At 34.3% G+C, this 16,600-nt stretch overlaps 1 protein-coding gene across 1 annotated transcript; it reads right to left on the reverse strand.

The window, feature by feature from the left end:
• Positions 1 to 1,870: 1,870 nt before the first annotated feature.
• PDC (phosducin) lies at positions 1,871 to 15,481 on the reverse strand. The gene is made up of 4 exons (XM_045536041.1): positions 15,420 to 15,481; positions 6,100 to 6,184; positions 5,591 to 5,742; positions 1,871 to 2,784 (listed from the first exon to the last, which is right to left on the reverse strand). Exons 2-4 carry the CDS (start codon positions 6,158 to 6,160, stop codon positions 2,257 to 2,259), a joined length of 741 nt encoding a protein of 246 aa, XP_045391997.1. The 5' UTR covers positions 6,161 to 6,184; positions 15,420 to 15,481; the 3' UTR covers positions 1,871 to 2,256.
• Positions 15,482 to 16,600: the final 1,119 nt, after the last annotated feature.

A 16,600-nucleotide genomic window follows, 5' to 3' on the forward strand; every position in this document is an offset into this window, starting at 1 on the left:
ATCTTTTTATCACTAATGTCTAGTACAATTGCAGATCTTCTTTCTCTTTCCCATTCTTTTTCTCCCTTCCTCCTTGCCTCCTTGCCTCCTTGCCTCCAGTTGAAATATAGGATTTTGAAGTCTAGGAGATAGGTAAGGCTGGAGATGCGAATTTGAGAGTGGCCTTAATATGAATGGTATTTAAGACTATGGACAGGAAGAGGTTACCTAGGGTTTTTGGAGAAGAAGTCAGCAAAGGAGACTTAGAAAGAGTAGTCAGTAGAATAGAAGGCAAACAAGCAGTGTGTCCTCAACAAAGCCAAAAGAAATCACTCCAAAAGAGGAGCAGATAGTCAACTCTGGTACATGCTTATAGGAGATAGAATAAAATAAGGAATGAGAATTAGAATTGGCTATTAAGTTTGACAAGATGAGTACAACTGTAATTAGAGTGCTTGGGATAAAGGCTTGATTGCAGTGGGATTAAAAAAAAATTAGAAATGAGGAATAAAGATGGTGACTTTGGATACCTCTTTTGAGAGATGTGATTGTAGAGGAAAGCAGAGAAGTGAGTGATAGCTGGAAATTTTCAATTATAAGTGGGTGTATTTCAAATAGTGGACAATTTTAAAACTCACTTATAAGCCAATATGAATAATACAACATAGAGAAAGAAAGATGATTGAGCTGGGGACAGGGAATAATTGCAGGAGAAAAATTATTGAATGGGTGAAAAGAATAAGATCCACAGAAGTTAGATCAATTGGCCTTGGGTAGAATGGGCACTTCTGCCATTGTGGCACCAGTAGGAACAGTGCTTTACTGCAGCTGCACATGTTAGATCTGGGGATGAAAAGATGAAGCAGGTCTCATCTGATAACTTCTATGTTCTCAAAGAAGTATGAGCAAGGTGAGATGTTTGGAGTAGGGGGAAGGGGTGTAAACGATTTAAGGAAAAGGAGAAAAGCTGTAGAGTAGTCATTTAGGAGACTGAAGATTAGAACTTGTGGCAAATGTCTGATTTCAACGTTGGGCTGCCAGAGGAAAATGTGCAAACCTGCTTTATGCAGGGAGTCCGTTTCTGGGTATTTGTCAAGCACCGTATCTTCAATTGTAGACTTTGTCACTTCAGTTCCCACTCACCATTATTGTTCTACTCTGATTCAGACACCTAGAAATTTCCTTTATCTTGCTTGTCAGCTCATTCGCGCATTTTAAGACATTTTTATTTTTATTTATTTAATTTTTTAGCGACAGGAACTTGCTCTGTCACCCAGGCTGGGGTACAGGGGTACAATCAGAGCTCACTGGAGCCTCGAACTCCTGGGCTCAAGCTAGTCTGCTGCCTCAACCTCCCAAGTAGCTGGGAGTGCAAGCGCACGGCACTACCCTGTCCTTAAAAACATTTTTAAAACGATATTTTATTTTGTCCTTCCATGTGTTTGTGTGGGAGGAGAGACTTCCAAATGTTTTCAATGGACATAAAAGTAAAACTTCCACTTCACCCCTCTGAGTCTCAGTTTCATTACTTATAAAATGGGAGTAGGCTTATCTACATGCAGATTTGTAGTTATGAATTAGAGATGATACATATAAAATACTGGTCTTTAATAGACAATCAATAAATGATAATTTTAATTTTTGTTACTACTAAATATTATTCTTTCACCCAGAGAATAAAAAGACCTTGCTTCCATTCTGCTTTTAAAACAGATACTTTTTAAAAAATATATATATAACTTTAATGAGGCACAATGTTCCTAAGTTTCTTATGCATAGATTTGGTTGGAATATAAGATGTTTTACTGAATGTATTTTGGACTTTATCATGTTTTTAGGGCCTTTGATAATATAATACTTGAGAAAGAACAGACTTCAAACAGAAAATTTCTTTCCTCATGAGATTTTATTCCTATTACATAAGTAAAATTATAATTAATAATGTAATTTGAAAAGCCCAAATAATAATAACAAGGGGGAAGGAGTAAAAAAGCCAACACATAACTTGAAAGGGATTTTTGAAAAATGTCACAATGTTATCTACATCCTCTTTGCTAACAACATTGCTGAAGACTACAATTTTTTTTTAGTAAAGCATTATATTAATTTGAATAGCTAGCACTAAGAAATGCTGATAACACAATTTTAGTGTCAGTCATTTTTTTTTAAATTAGAACAGTCATGGCCATACTTGGTGTCCTCTAAAGGAATATGGATACTACCAAAGTCAATGTTCAATGATAAAGGATAAATGTGAGCTATTGATATAGTGACTCTTTATTCCATATCTTCGTCGTCCATGTTGGTCTGCTCTAGGGCCTGGACCTCTTTTTCAGGTAGTAACCCATATTCATTTAGGAAAGACTCCACGTCTCCAGCAAAGAATTCTTCAGCAAACTGTTCAGTGACACTAATAAAATTGCTTATGAGTTCCCCACCCTTGTAGATGAGCAGTGTGGGGAGTACATCTGAGGAAAAGCGGTCCCCAGCGCCTGTATTAGAAGCTTTTATTTTACAAAATTTGACTATAGGGTATTCTGCCGCGAGGCACGTTAAACTGCTGTTTAGAGCATCACAACCCTTAATGCCATCTTCATAAATGTGAACAACGATGGTGGTGATCTTCTGCTCCTTTTCAATCGTTTCCAGGAATTGCTCCCCCGTTTCCAGCTCATACACAAAGCCATACCGGGGCCCAAAACTCAGCTTCTGGTGCATATCCTGCATACACTGTCTACGGTATTTACGAAGGCAATTTTCATCCTCTTTGCCTTGCTGGATAAGTTCATATTCTTGAATGCTCATCTGAGAACAGATGAAAGAAATGATAGAAATCATTCAGTCAGAAATTTATATTCCTTAGACACACTCAAGCCCATTCCCAGCTCAAAGAGTTTGCTTTTGCTGTTTTCTCTGACTGGACCATCTCGCCTGTACTTCTGATGTGGCCTTCTCTTTCACCTCATTGAAGCTTTTGTTCAAACGTCACCTTCCTTGCTAACTTTATCTAAAAGAGCCCTCATCTCATTTCTCTAGACGGGTTTATTTTCTTCATAGCAATAAATACTATCTGACCTTGTGTTATATATTTATTTGTCTAATATTAGTTTTTCTAACTGGTATGTTTCACAGGGGCAGGAATTTTATTTGTCTCATTCATCACTCTGTCTTCAACATCTGCTATAGTGTCTGGCACATAATAGCAGTTCAATAATTATGTCATGATTAAACACATGTATAACTTTTGCTGAATAGAGTGGAGCCGTGATATGCACACAGTCTCAGTCAGAAACATGTCACTAAACTACCCACTACTTTGAGTGGAAAAAAAAAAATCCAACAAGGTCTGCCCTGGGGTTTCACCAAAAAGGAAAAAAAAAAAAATACACACACACACACACACACACACACACACACACACATTTAAATGTGTCTGCCACAAATGCCTCTGGGCATTAGTGTCCCCTTCACAAAAGCTGTTAAAAGGATTATATCTTAAAACTTAATGATTTTTTTTTTTTAGAATATATAAGATGGAATTCAAGCAAGACAGCATTTACTACTATTTAGAGTTCATCACATGAGCCAAGAGGTTAATTGCCGAACCAGCAACATCAGCATCACTTGGGAACTTCTTGAAAATGCAAATATTTGGGAACTACCCCAGATCTACTGAATCAGAACCTATAAAGGTGAGGCTGAGTAATCCATATTTTTGCAAGCCCTCCAGGTTATTATTATCCTCTGGTTTAGGCCAAAGTGAGAAAAGACCTAAGTTTCGTTTTCCAACACAGCCATTTTTTATAAAATTACCTGCACAGCCTTTCATGACAGCTACTCCATTGTTAATGTATTCAATAGAATGTGAAGCACTCATTCCCCCAAACAAAACCAACCAACAAAAAAAGATACAAGGGAGCATTGGGACGTGGTGTGATTAATAGATGTGGGGCAGCCCAGAGCCATGGAAGTTCCATGGTCCTAAGTGGGGTCACCTACTGCTGCCTTGTCATCATGTAGCCTGTCAAACAGCAGCTACTGTCAATTTTTAAAGTAGAGGAGAATTGAGAAGGCAAGAAACTAACCTTCATGGAAAATCTACCATGTCTTAGTCACTTTACATATATAATGTTAGTTAATCATCACAATCTCTGCGAGTAGGTGTTATTAGTGTCATTTTACAAAAGAAGATACTGTGATTCAGGTTAAGTACAAATATCTGATACTTTTATTACTTTTTTCTCTTGTTTCTGTTTCTTATATTTGTTTTCCTAATATTCTCATTTTAATATCCTCATATATAATTTTCTTATATATTTTTTCCGTCTTAAGCTTATTATCCCATTTAGTTTGTCTTGACTCTAAGAATTGTTTAATGTTTTGTATAATTCTTAGATTGCTACCATAGTTTTGTTAATTTAACAGCCCAAACCACACAAATATTGATTTAAAGATGCACTTGAGCATTCATATGAGAACTTGTTCTGTTTGCATATTCAGGCATCTAGATATTTAGGCATTCAGATACATTTCTAAAGCTTAACCATAGTTCAAAACTTTTAATGATTAGAATGTGCCACATTTGTGTGGTATTTTACATGTTTAATACCACTTTTACATTTATTTTCTCTTCACATGTCTTCAAAACAAGTGGGGGAGTTTTGTTACAATTCCTCAGATGGGAAAATTTGGTTGTCTTACATTATGTAGTGACTCAGTGAGGGAACCAACCTCCCCCTCCCCGGAATTTTAGAATTGCAGATTTTTACAATGGTCAGAAGCCTGGGACCAAGGCATATTTCTGATCATTGTTGAAAATTGGTATACAACAACTCATATACTCTGGCTTGTACATAAATAATCCACTACAGTGATTTTTCCTCACAATAAAAATTACTGTATGATTTCTTATATTATCATTCTTCTTATTATATAAATTATACATACTAATTATGATGATTCAAAAATGACCTAAAAGCTCAGGGAGGAAAGTAATTAATACTGGAATTTCACCACCCTGATACTCTGTGATTATCTCCATTACGCTTTTAGAGATGATTTTTTAATATATCTCTTTTATGCACATAGACATACATATTATATAACTCAAAAATGCTGCTTTTTACAAATTTATGGATTTTTTTTTTAAGTTGTGACTTATTTTTTTTACTTTCTTCTTCCTTGTCTTATTCCAACCAATCTCATCCTTTCAAATTACCAATATTGTCAACTTGGTGAGTGTCTTTCTGTACTTTTGTATGTACAAACTCACAGGCTCATAACCATAAAAACATATAAAAAGATATCTTTTTTATCTTTTTTAATTGTTCTAGAGAATTGGATCATACAATTTAAAATTCTCTGTATTCTGCTTTTTCATATTGTGAAGCTACCTCTAGGTCAACTCATGTATTTGTAACTCATTCTTTTAATAGCTGCATGTATTTCTTAGTATGGAAAACCTGGATAGGCATTCTTTACATTTCCTTTTTTTTTTTTTTTGCCAGTACTAACAATACTGCAATCAATATATTTTGTAAAGTGATCCTTTAGAGTCATTTATATTAGAAAACACATTGTAAATTATTTGTTATTGATATTTTTATCTTACCTTTCTGCTGATTCTTTCTTTTGAATCTTTGTCATCTCTACTCTGAGGAGAAGACATTTGCCTGAGAATCTCCTTCTTGCTAGGTGGGATTGAATCACTATCTTCACTCTCTAACTTAAACTTTCTCCAATCACTTATTACTCCTTTGGGTCCTGGAATAAAATTAAAAATAAACTGTTTCCATTTTTATTTTCAAAAGGACTATTTGCACAATTGAAATTTGTATAAATGTTGCCAGGAGAATAGATATCATCTCCTGCATCAGAAACAAACGCATTGTTTAGACTACAGATTTCTGACTGCCTGCTCTTTGACATCTAAATAAAACTGTTTTAGGAGTTATTTGATTTCAAATTTACCCACTCACATATTTTTTAGATTATTCTATCAAACCATATGAAGGTATTGCCTATAATAAATTCACTACTTAAATCGTGTCAATAGGAACATTACCTATTTCCAGATTTGATTTTAATTTAATAATTATTTTTCCTTATACTGTTACTTGCCTGTATGTGTGGCCTGTCCTTCAAAGTCTTCCTCCAAACTTTGGCTTTTGGCTTCTTCCATTTTAGGGATTGGATTTGATATAATCTGTAGAATGAACAAAGAGCTAACAGTGACAGATAGATTCCAAGATATAGATACATATATTAATATAAATATATTTGTATATGGTTATTTATGGTACCCTACTGCCAGATTCCATAGTAGGCTAAGGATTATCACTAAGTGATAAAGTATTTAGGATGTTTCTGTCTGCATTGAAAAAGGACATTAATTTAATACATGTTATTAAAGATGTATAGATGTAAGGATTTTACATAACTCACAGTTTGTCTTTTTTTACTTAACCCTTTTACTTGAACCTTTTTTACTTAAACATTTTTTACTTAAACCCTTTTTACTTAAACCTGTTTAGTTCCCAGAAAAGTAGACACTCAAATAAGTCTCTTTTATTTTGCAAGAGCAGAATTGTTAATTTGGGGTAGCTACTATTCTCAATAAATATACACAAGGTTTAAGAAAATCTAAAAATAATTTTATTTCAAATGTTGAAGAGACAGAGCATACCTTCCTTTTTGACTTGCTTATTGCTTACCTAGTTGACAACCTAATGGGGGAAAAGGGATTTCATTTTTCAGAAAGCCTTTTACCAATTTCAAGGAATCCCTTTATAGAAAAGATAATCCAGTTACTTAAGACAAATCTGATTCATAGACTGAATTAGTGTATGTTGAGAATAAACTATGGGCCAGGCATTTCTCCAGGCTCTGAATTACATGAATAACAAAACTCTTCCTTAATGGTGCTCATTAATACTAAAACTTAAATCAGCTGGGTTGCCTGTTTAAGTAAAAAACACAGTCCATTCTATCTAATAACACCATTTGAGTTAGAGTACAAAGATTGGCAAAATTTGCTACCATTTACTGCCAGGGAAGCAGTGAACAGATTGAAAGAAAAATACTGGCTTATGAGCATGTTTGCTTGCACTACTTAAAGCCTTTTAGAGGAAGATACAAGTGGAGTATTATTAACTATTGATAGATATGATCTATATTCCAATTAGTTTCCTCTGTCACCAACTCACTCTGGGGTTTTCTGATTATCTCAATTTATCTTCTTCAAAATTTACATTAGCATCATAAAAGTGATTGAATTAGTATTTGTAGGGTGCTTAGATCCTGACATATAGTAAGTAACTGCTCCCTGCATCTGTTAGATAAAATAAAAATGTATCTTCTATGTATGTATATAGTATGTGTCAGTCATTTAAAAATATGAACAACATTTGGTTTGTAATAGTGTTGTTAGTTGATAAAAAATCCCATGTCTACTTTAGGTTAAAAAATTTAAAATAACAATAGGATTATTATAAGGCTTTGGGTGATAGTGAGCACATCTTTGTGTGATTAGAAATTGGTGATAAAGGGCAAGAAGACAGAAAAAATTGATACCTTCACCAAGATTTACTGTGGTGCAAAAGAATTACTGTATTTTCCAAATTATATAATTATAAAAATTTGTGATGTTCTTTTTTGATTTTAAACAGTTATAATACTATTTCAATGAATAAAATCTGTTAAGTAAAAATTGTATTGGATGACCTTTGAGAGAATATTGTTCATTTAAAAGGGCATTACCAAGTTCTTCAAAAGTAAAAATAAAAAGTTAATATTGGCAAGAAATACAGTTTAAAATATAATTTTACCAAGTTAGGGTTTTATTTTCCTCTTAATTTAGGTTTTTAATAATAATTTAAAATAATAGCTTATATGGGATAACATTTCTCAAATTTTCCCTCAAAACTCTAACACCTCCCAACTATGGGTTAGTAATTACCAAGAAATAAAACGAGACCAGTATAAATCGTTCTGCTTGTTGCTTCTGTTTCACATATGATTGTGGTGATCTAGAATAGAAAGGAAGAGAGTAAAACTCTTAAATGTTAGTTTTAAAAGACTCTTAAAAAGCCCAAATCTACCCTTATACATTTCATTATTATTGGTATCCTTGTTCACATGACACAGTAATGATAATTATTAAACATTTCAAACCTGTTGATAAAATCTAATCAGAATATCTAATTTAGAACTGACTTGTGGATTCTCAGTGTTACTTAAGAAGGGTTTTGTTTTCAAATTTATTTGTTGTAGTTTGTTGGTGGATTTTTAAATAATGGGATCATCTCATCACCGTACCCTAGACTCACTTTTCTCCTAGCGTCTACCACAATTTGTAACATTTACCTTTACATGTTTTTCTCCATGGTTGTAAGTTCTTTGAAGACAGAGTCAATTTTTTACTTGTTTTCTTATGATTGTTTCACACATTGTAAATACTCCATAAATGACAGCAACACATTTTAAAGAACCTGCTATGTGCCGGGTACTCTCTACATGCTATTTTTAATTCTCACAAAACTGTTATCCTTGTTTTTGAGATGTGGATTGTCAGGCTCTGAGAGATTCAGTGACTTGACAAAACTCACAGAGGTAGTATGGGTGAGATAGAGCCAGGTTTCAAATCTCTGACTCTCAAATCTCCAAAATCTTTACTCTTTCTGCTACATCAATGCTGCTTCTATAAAATGGCGTGCATTAACCAAAGAAGCCAACCTAATTTTTTATATATGCATTAAAACCAAGATAAGGATATGAAAAATAACAAATCAGTTAGTCACCATGTTCCTAAATTCTTTGAGATAGTACTTATTTGAATGCTAGATCTCTGCTTTGGATTAAATCTCATTAGTTTATACTGAATGTAATAGCGGAGTCTGTTTATTTCAAGTTAATTGAATTAATCCTAAATGACTGGTATTGACTCTGGAAGGCCAATACAAAAGACAGCAGGCCTGCTGTTGATTCTTGGCAATCACATGAATTGAGAAATTATTATCAGTCTTATGTCTCTAGGTCATGTATAAAATCAATGGGAGGCCAAGATGGGAGGATCAGTTGAGAACAGGCATTTGAGACCAGCCTACAAAACACAGCAAGACCCTGTCCCTACGAAAAATAAAATTTAAAAAGTAGCCAGGTGTGATTGCGCACACCTGTAGTCCTAGCTACGCAGGAGGCTGGGCAGGAGGATCGTTTCACTTGAGCCTAGGAGTTCAATGCTGTTCTGAGCTATGATCGCACCTCTGCACTCCAGCCTGGGTGGCAGAGTAAGACCCTATCTCTAAAAATAAAAAAAAAAACATGTTTAATAGGCAATATGCATCAATTATACATATATATTAAAAATTAGGAAATGCTCCATATAGAACTACTCTTGCATGTGTGGCAAAATTGTGGAAATGTCACACTGTGAGCTTTGTGTGATATGTACAGGGAAGTGAGATATTTCACTCATAAACTCACATCAACCATTAAAAAATTAATCCTATACTCCAAAGAATGGTATTTGATTTTTAAAATGTAATTGAAATAACAATTCTATGGCTTTGTAAATCTTTAAGATAAATTTCTAAAATTAAGTCTGATTGTTAAGCCTCTTATTATTTAGCCCAAGTTTTATATAAAAATCTTCTGAGAGTGTGGCTTCTCTTTGAAAACTAATACTTTAGGCTCTCAAACTTTCTGCCACTTTTCTATTTGTCAAAAGTCACAAATAAACAGTTACAAGGTGCTTTTGTCTTCTTGGACTGCTATAAGAGCAGCCCAAGACTGAAGTGGCTTAAAATTTTTTTTTTGTTCTTTGTTCCAGAGTCTAAAAGTCTCGGATCAAGATCTGGCAAGATCAGTTTCTGGTGAGGGCTCTCTTCGTGGCTTGCAGACGGCTGCCTTCTCACTGTGTCTTCATATGGCAGACAGTAAGTGAGCTCTCTGGTGTCTCTTCTCGTAAGAACATTAATCCTAGAGAATCAGGGCCATACCCTTTGACCTTATTTAAACTTAAGTACTTCTATAAAGGTCCTACCTCCAAATATAGTCACATTTGGGGTTAGAGTTTCAGTGTATGAATTTTGGGGAAGATAAAATTCAGTCCATAGCTCCTGGTTCTGACTTTTGTAAAGAGTAAATTAAACTATGTAGATGCTGGGTTCATTATTTCTATGCCTCCATAATCTGCCTTTTCCTTAATTTCTAAAGCTTTGGAGCCTCTGGATTTTTTTAGGGAACCTACCCATTAGAATTGCAGTCAGGGAAATGAGAACCCCTAAAATTAACTCTTCCTTTTTTTGACTCTTCACTAATTCTTTCCCTGCTTCTGGACCCACGTTCCTGGGATATCACAGAAGGTCCCACAAAAATATAGGCCAGGATTCCCCTTCGTGTTAGGTAATACAAATGCCAGTTATTTCCTTGGCCACTTTCCTGGGTTGTTTTGATGTCCTAAGGGAAATATTGATGTTTTATGCTAACTGCAATAGAATCAAAGGTATTACTCTAAAAGTAAATCAGAAGAGTGATACACAGACTTAGGATAGAGTATATGTGCTCACCTTAGTCTAGGTCAGATCAAGTAGCTACTAGGACATCTAAAAATATATTGTGTAGCAATATTTTCCACACAGAGGAAGAATATCTTTAAGAATTTTAATAACTATTATTTTCCCTTGAGAAATAAGAGGTAAATGCTCAATAGAAGTAATCTATTTTATTTAGAAGGGCTGAGGCTCAGGTAAATATGTATTCATTCAGTTTTTCTCTTTGCAGATTGTAACTAGAGGTTTTCAATGCCTTATTCTGATACTAGTTTCCCTAACTGCAGAGTAAAGAGGTTAAACAACTAACCATTAAATTACCTCTTTACCTTTGACACACCTGACATCGTTCCATGGACATACAAAATGCAGAAAACATAGAGTATTGAAGTAGCTCCACTGTAAAATTTTCATAGTAAGATAGATTTTGTTTTTGTTGCTGTTGTTAAATCTAAAATAAACAATCTTCCTTCTTTTGTATACATGGATGCATATATTCCCTTTTGGAAACCAATGGAGTGAGAAGCTGTTTCAGAAAAGGTGCTGTACTAACAAAGGCATTATTATAAGTGAATATGATTAAACGTAGGATATAAAGAAATGACTGGGTATCAGGTACTGAAGTGAAATGCTTCTTTTTTAATTTATTTTTTTCTTCTGTTTTGATGTATTTATTTATTTTTTAATTTCAGCATATTATGTGGATACGAATGTTTAGGTTACATATATTGCCTTTTCCCCACCCGAGTCAGAGCTTCAAGCATGTCCATCCCCCAGATGGTGTGCCCTGCACCTACTGGGTGTGAATATACCTCAGCTAAAGTGGAATTTAGTACGTTATCTACCTTTAAGGCACTACCTGGCACAGACTACACTGTGAGATGGCTGAAACCACACAAAACTACTAGGTGGGCAAGACTGATAGACATTCTGGTTAACTTTAGCTGTTGTTAGAAACCTAAATTCTGTGTCTTAATCTGTGTTCCATAAGGATGTTACACTGTATTCTGTTTACCCTTGCAGGGCTTCATGTCCTGACTTTTTCTACCTCTAACCATACGTCTCCTTAGGTCTCTGCTTTCCTATGTTTTCCAAGGTGACTGTGAGCTAATCTGATCAACTAAGCCAGGCTAATGTGCTCACCAATACTAATATATTAATGTGAGATGTTTTAACCCCTGCCATGAATATCTTCCCCAATGTCATAAAGGACTCCTCTAGAAAGCAGTTCTGCTTCTTCTTTCTTATTAAAATAAGTTATCAGTGGTGGAAATTTCATATAGGTAGGTCTGACAGCGGTGTGTCAGATCATGGAAATATTACTGGGCTTTTGGAGACCTCCACTGTCTCTCAAATCATAAGGTGGATCTAATTATTTCACCCAAGCCATAATTTTCTCTTTTTCTATTCCCTGGCCCTATTTTATTTATTGACTTTGAGATTGAGTGATGGCTACCTAAGGGAGATATGCCCTTAGGTTCAATATTAATAAAGGGGGAATTTTATGCCTCATAGTATATCAGTTAATCTCTCGAATTATTCTCTAATTGATTGATTTATATTTGCCTTCTCTTCAAAGGAGGAACTAAGCTGGTGACAGAAACTATGTATTACAATGCTTCCAAGTGGCAGGATAGCATAATGATTCACACTTAAACACTTGTGTTCAAATCTAGCTCTGCCAGTCATTGGCTGTGTGACCTGGGGGAAATCACTAACACCCTCTGTGCTTTAGTTTTCTTTTTTTTTTGTTTTGCCTTTTTATTTTTTTTAATTTTTATTTTTTATTATCTATTCAGGATATGATGGGGGTACAAATATTTTGATTACATGTAATGTGTTTGCCCCACCCAAGCCAGGGCTACAGGTGCGTCCCTCCCCCATACAGTGTGCTCTGTTTTCGTTAGTTGTGGGTTTACTGCCCCCTTCCCACCCACTGGGATGTGCTTTATTTTTCTCATCTGTAAAATTAGAGTAATAATTGTGTCTACTTCAAAAGGTCGTATGAGGATTAAATGAGTGAAATTATATAAATTGTGTAGTATTTTGTATTAGGCACTTAATAGGTATTGAGCAAAGGCTTGATAATTAGTAAATAATTAAAAACGAAAAATACTAAAACCAAATATTTAAAATTAATAATGAACAGATTCAAACTAATCTAAATTTTATTTTGGAAATAATACATGTATGCACTGCTTATGCCTAAGTATCTTCCCTTCCCAAAGAATGTGTATGCATGTGTGTGTGTGACACACACATATTGTGCACTTTATCTCAAAACTATTTTATATTCTCCTATCTCATTATTGACTAAGGTACTTTACTGCTAGACTTTGATTTACTCCTAGTAATGTCTGTTTGCCACAAGGCATTTAAGAACATACAAAATAAAGAATAGACTAATTTGGAGTAATGAAATACAGGCAAATGTGCATGAAATTGCCTTAAAAACAATAGTAAAAAAGATTTTCTGAAATGTATTCCTAAGTGTGGAAATGGGAGTGATGATTTAATTTGAATGTAACATGCTCATTTTTCAGTAAATTGGCTTTTCTACCCATGATTTTGCAAATACTGAGTGATTTCCTGTTTGATTTTCCTTTTTGCATTTATGTCATAATGCTTTTATATTAATATATCTTTTCTGAATTTCGGCTCTCTAATGGTGTAGGACTTTGCAGAGATGGTAGTATTATAACACTCAGGATTTCTGTTGCTACCTTTAGTTATTCTAGTTGTTGGTTTTGGGTAGATCAACGTTTACATTTTGTGGTTTCATGATAAAAGTTTTCTATAAAAATAAACCCCCAGAAGCATGAGTGGAATCCAGGACATATGGTCCTGCAAATGGCTGTAACAAATAAGAAAGTGGTTGGCACTCAGCAGATGTTAGTTTGCTTTCTTTTTCATATAGAACACACATCTCGATGTTACTGAAAACATTCCTTACTTTGCATTACACTTTCCCCCAAGTATCTAAGTTCATAACAACTCTGATAGAAAAACTGTGATAGAAACTGTGATATAAGATACAGCAGAACACTTTCTGCCGTTCTCAAATAGTTTTGCCTTTTCCACAAATGGGACTGGGCAGGCGGGAGATATAGGGAGCCATTTAAACAATTTGTATGTCAGGAATGCATAGAAAATAGCAATTTCCTATTTGTTCACTTGTATCATCAGTAAAAATATTTATTCTGAGAAAATATGAGCTTTCAAATTATAACTGAATTCTTGCTCCTAGTGAAAAGACAACCTAACCAGGTTTTCTGTTACAACATACAGATACTCTCTTACTTGTTCTGGAGAAAATAGAAGTACCCAAATCTTGAAGGAAATTCAGAGCAGCTATGTTTTTTTGAGTATCTCTTTGTCTTGTAAATACACTATCCCAGTACATTATCCTGAAAGTTTCATATATATTTTGACAATAACTTATATAATATTAAATCTAGTTTACAAACAATATTTAGACAAAAATTGCCATGATGAATTAGATGATCTCTAAAGTTTTTTCTAGCTTTAATGTTAAGTGATTCTAAGTACCATGTATAATGGCCTCTCTCTATATATATATATATTTAAAATAGATGCTATAGTTAAAAGCTATTTTTGCAGTTAATAAAAATACTCCATTTCAAAACAATTGAAAACTCTTACTGCACTCATTTTCATGATGCAAACTGTAAAGATTAGTAGTAATAAAAATCACCTCCATAGGAACAAAATACAAGAAAGTTAAAACCAATTGAAAAAAAAATTTCACCTAATTTAACAAATATCAACAAACTGTCAGTATCCTTTTCTTTCAAAAACATTCCTTTTGTCTCATTAAATTTTTAAAGTAACCTTTGGAAACAGTAATTATTATCCCCACTTTAAAGACTAAAAACCACCAACAAAAAAACAACTAAAAATTTATTAATGAAAAACTCCCAAACATACAGCTGGTTAAGTGTCTGATTCAGAGATCTAAGAATGTCTTAGTGCTGAATGTAATACAGTCGTCCCCTCTTAACATAGGTTTTGCTTTTCGTGGTTTCAGTTACCCTCAGTCAACCTTGCTCCAAAAATATTAAATGGAAAATTTCAGAAATAAGCAATTTATAAGTTTTGAATTGTGCACTGTTCTGAGTAGTATGATGAAATCTCACCATTTTGCTCTGTCCTGCCTGGGACATGCATGAATGATCCCTTTGTCCAACATATCCACACTACCCACCTGTCAGTCACTTAGATCTACTATTGTGGCATTGCAGTGCTTGTGTTCAAGTAACCCTTATTTACTTAATAATGATCCCAAAGCTCAATATTAGTGAGGCTGGCATATTGTTATAATTGTTCTATTTTATTATTAGTTGTTGTTAATCTCTCATTGTGACTAATTTATAAGTTAAACTTTATCATAGGTGTGTATGTATAGGCAAAAATAAAGTATATCTGCTGTTTCAGGCATGCACTTGGGTCTTGGAACACGTCTCCCTTGGATAAGGGGCAGGTACTGTTCTCCCTTTCACAGCTTGGGAGCCAAATCCTCAGACACAAAGTACAAGGTATTAGCATTTCTTCCCTTCAGTTATCCCTTCGCTCAAAGGAAATTTAGAATTTCAAAATTAATTCTTTATTCATGGTCTTATTTTAACTGTCTAGAATATCAGACTCAAAATGCATGTTTACTCTGAATTTTTATTAGTGAGGATGACTAGTGCAAAATCATTTTAAGAGACCAAGATACACAGTATTTGTCCTTATAGTAGAGAAATCAACACTTTATGTTCTTTGAGTTACTTTAAAAGAACAAAATAATGTATAAACAGTGAAATTATTATTCTTTCCCCTCAGGTAAAATTTTAAAGATTATATTGTCAGGAAGACTTGTGGACTCACAGTTTGGGTCTCTGCGCCTGGTGTCCGTGATTATGTTCAGTGAATGAGAACCCCTGTCTGCTGAACTCCGCTGAACTCAGGCAGGTTTAAGCTCAGATTTAAGATCCCTGGATATTGATGACCCTTGCAGAAATAGCTCTGAGCACGTAATAGGATTGACATAGGAGAATTAACGAAGCCTATTCATTACTAGAAGGGTAAAAACAAACAAACAAAATAAAAATGAAATAAAAAACAAAGAACATCATGTCCTATGGTTAATATAATCTTTGTCCACCTATTTTTATATCATTTGAAAAAAAAATCTCTTTCCAGCATGAACTGATATCCATTCTCAGAAATTTACTTGCCATTTTCTAAAAGAAAAAAAATTATAATTTTTTCTGATTAAGAAATTTTTCTTGATCCAGCTATAATAATTATCCTGCTAACAACCTCATTTGGCATGGTCCATTTTTCCTCTTAAATTCACCAGCTATTTTTTTTTGTTTATTTGTTTTGAGACAGTGTCTCTCACTCTGTCGCCTGGGCTAGAGTGCAGTTGCATCATCATAGCCCACTGCAACTTCAAAATCCTGGGCTCAAGCAATACTCTTGCCTCCGCCTCCCAAGTACCTAGGACTACAGGTGCATGCCACCACAACTGGCTGTATTTTTAATTTTATTTTTTGTAGAGACAGGGTCCCTCTGTGTTGCTCAGGCGGGTCTTGAACTCCTGGGCTCAAGCAATCCTACCTCCTTGGCCTCCCAAAGTGCTGGGATTACCAGAGTGAGCCGCTGCACCCAGGCACCAAACAGCTATTTTCTTCTGCTTTTTTAGTACAACATGTATTCAAATCTCTGCAATTTCTTACTATTTTTTGCAACAAAATACCTGAAAAAGTTTGGTACAGTCTTTAGTTATGTTAATGATCTCTGCTTTATTATATTTTTTCTTTGTTTTATTGTATCTTCCCTAGTTTTTCTTCGTTTCATTACGTTGGTCATTTCACTTTTTTTCCATGTGCCATTCAAAACAATGAGCTTTTATTTAACAAGAATTTATTGATTACCTACCCTTTGCTAGGGTATGCTTACATAAAGCGCAATTGCTGTCTTCAGAAATTAAACTTTTGCAACAATTGGCTCAAGGCTACCTCATAGAATGTGGATTTTATGATCTAAGAGTAATCAGCTTATAG

The sequence above is a fragment of the Lemur catta genome, chromosome 23, assembly GCF_020740605.2.
Source record: "Lemur catta isolate mLemCat1 chromosome 23, mLemCat1.pri, whole genome shotgun sequence".
Classification (NCBI taxonomy): Eukaryota; Metazoa; Chordata; class Mammalia; order Primates; family Lemuridae; genus Lemur; species Lemur catta.

Bases quoted from the DNA above. Each gene is read 5' to 3' on its own strand.
- PDC (XM_045536041.1), bottom strand. From the start codon at position 6,160: ATGGAAGAAGCCAAAAGCCAAAGTTTGGAGGAAGACTTTGAAGGACAG. The intron at 5,743-6,099 runs GCAAGTAACAGT...ATTTTATTCCAG, and splicing joins AGGACAGGCCACACATACAG to GACCCAAAGGAGTAATAAGT. The intron at 2,785-5,590 runs GTAAGATAAAAA...ATCTGTTCTCAG, and splicing joins AAGAAAGAATCAGCAGAAAG to ATGAGCATTCAAGAATATGA.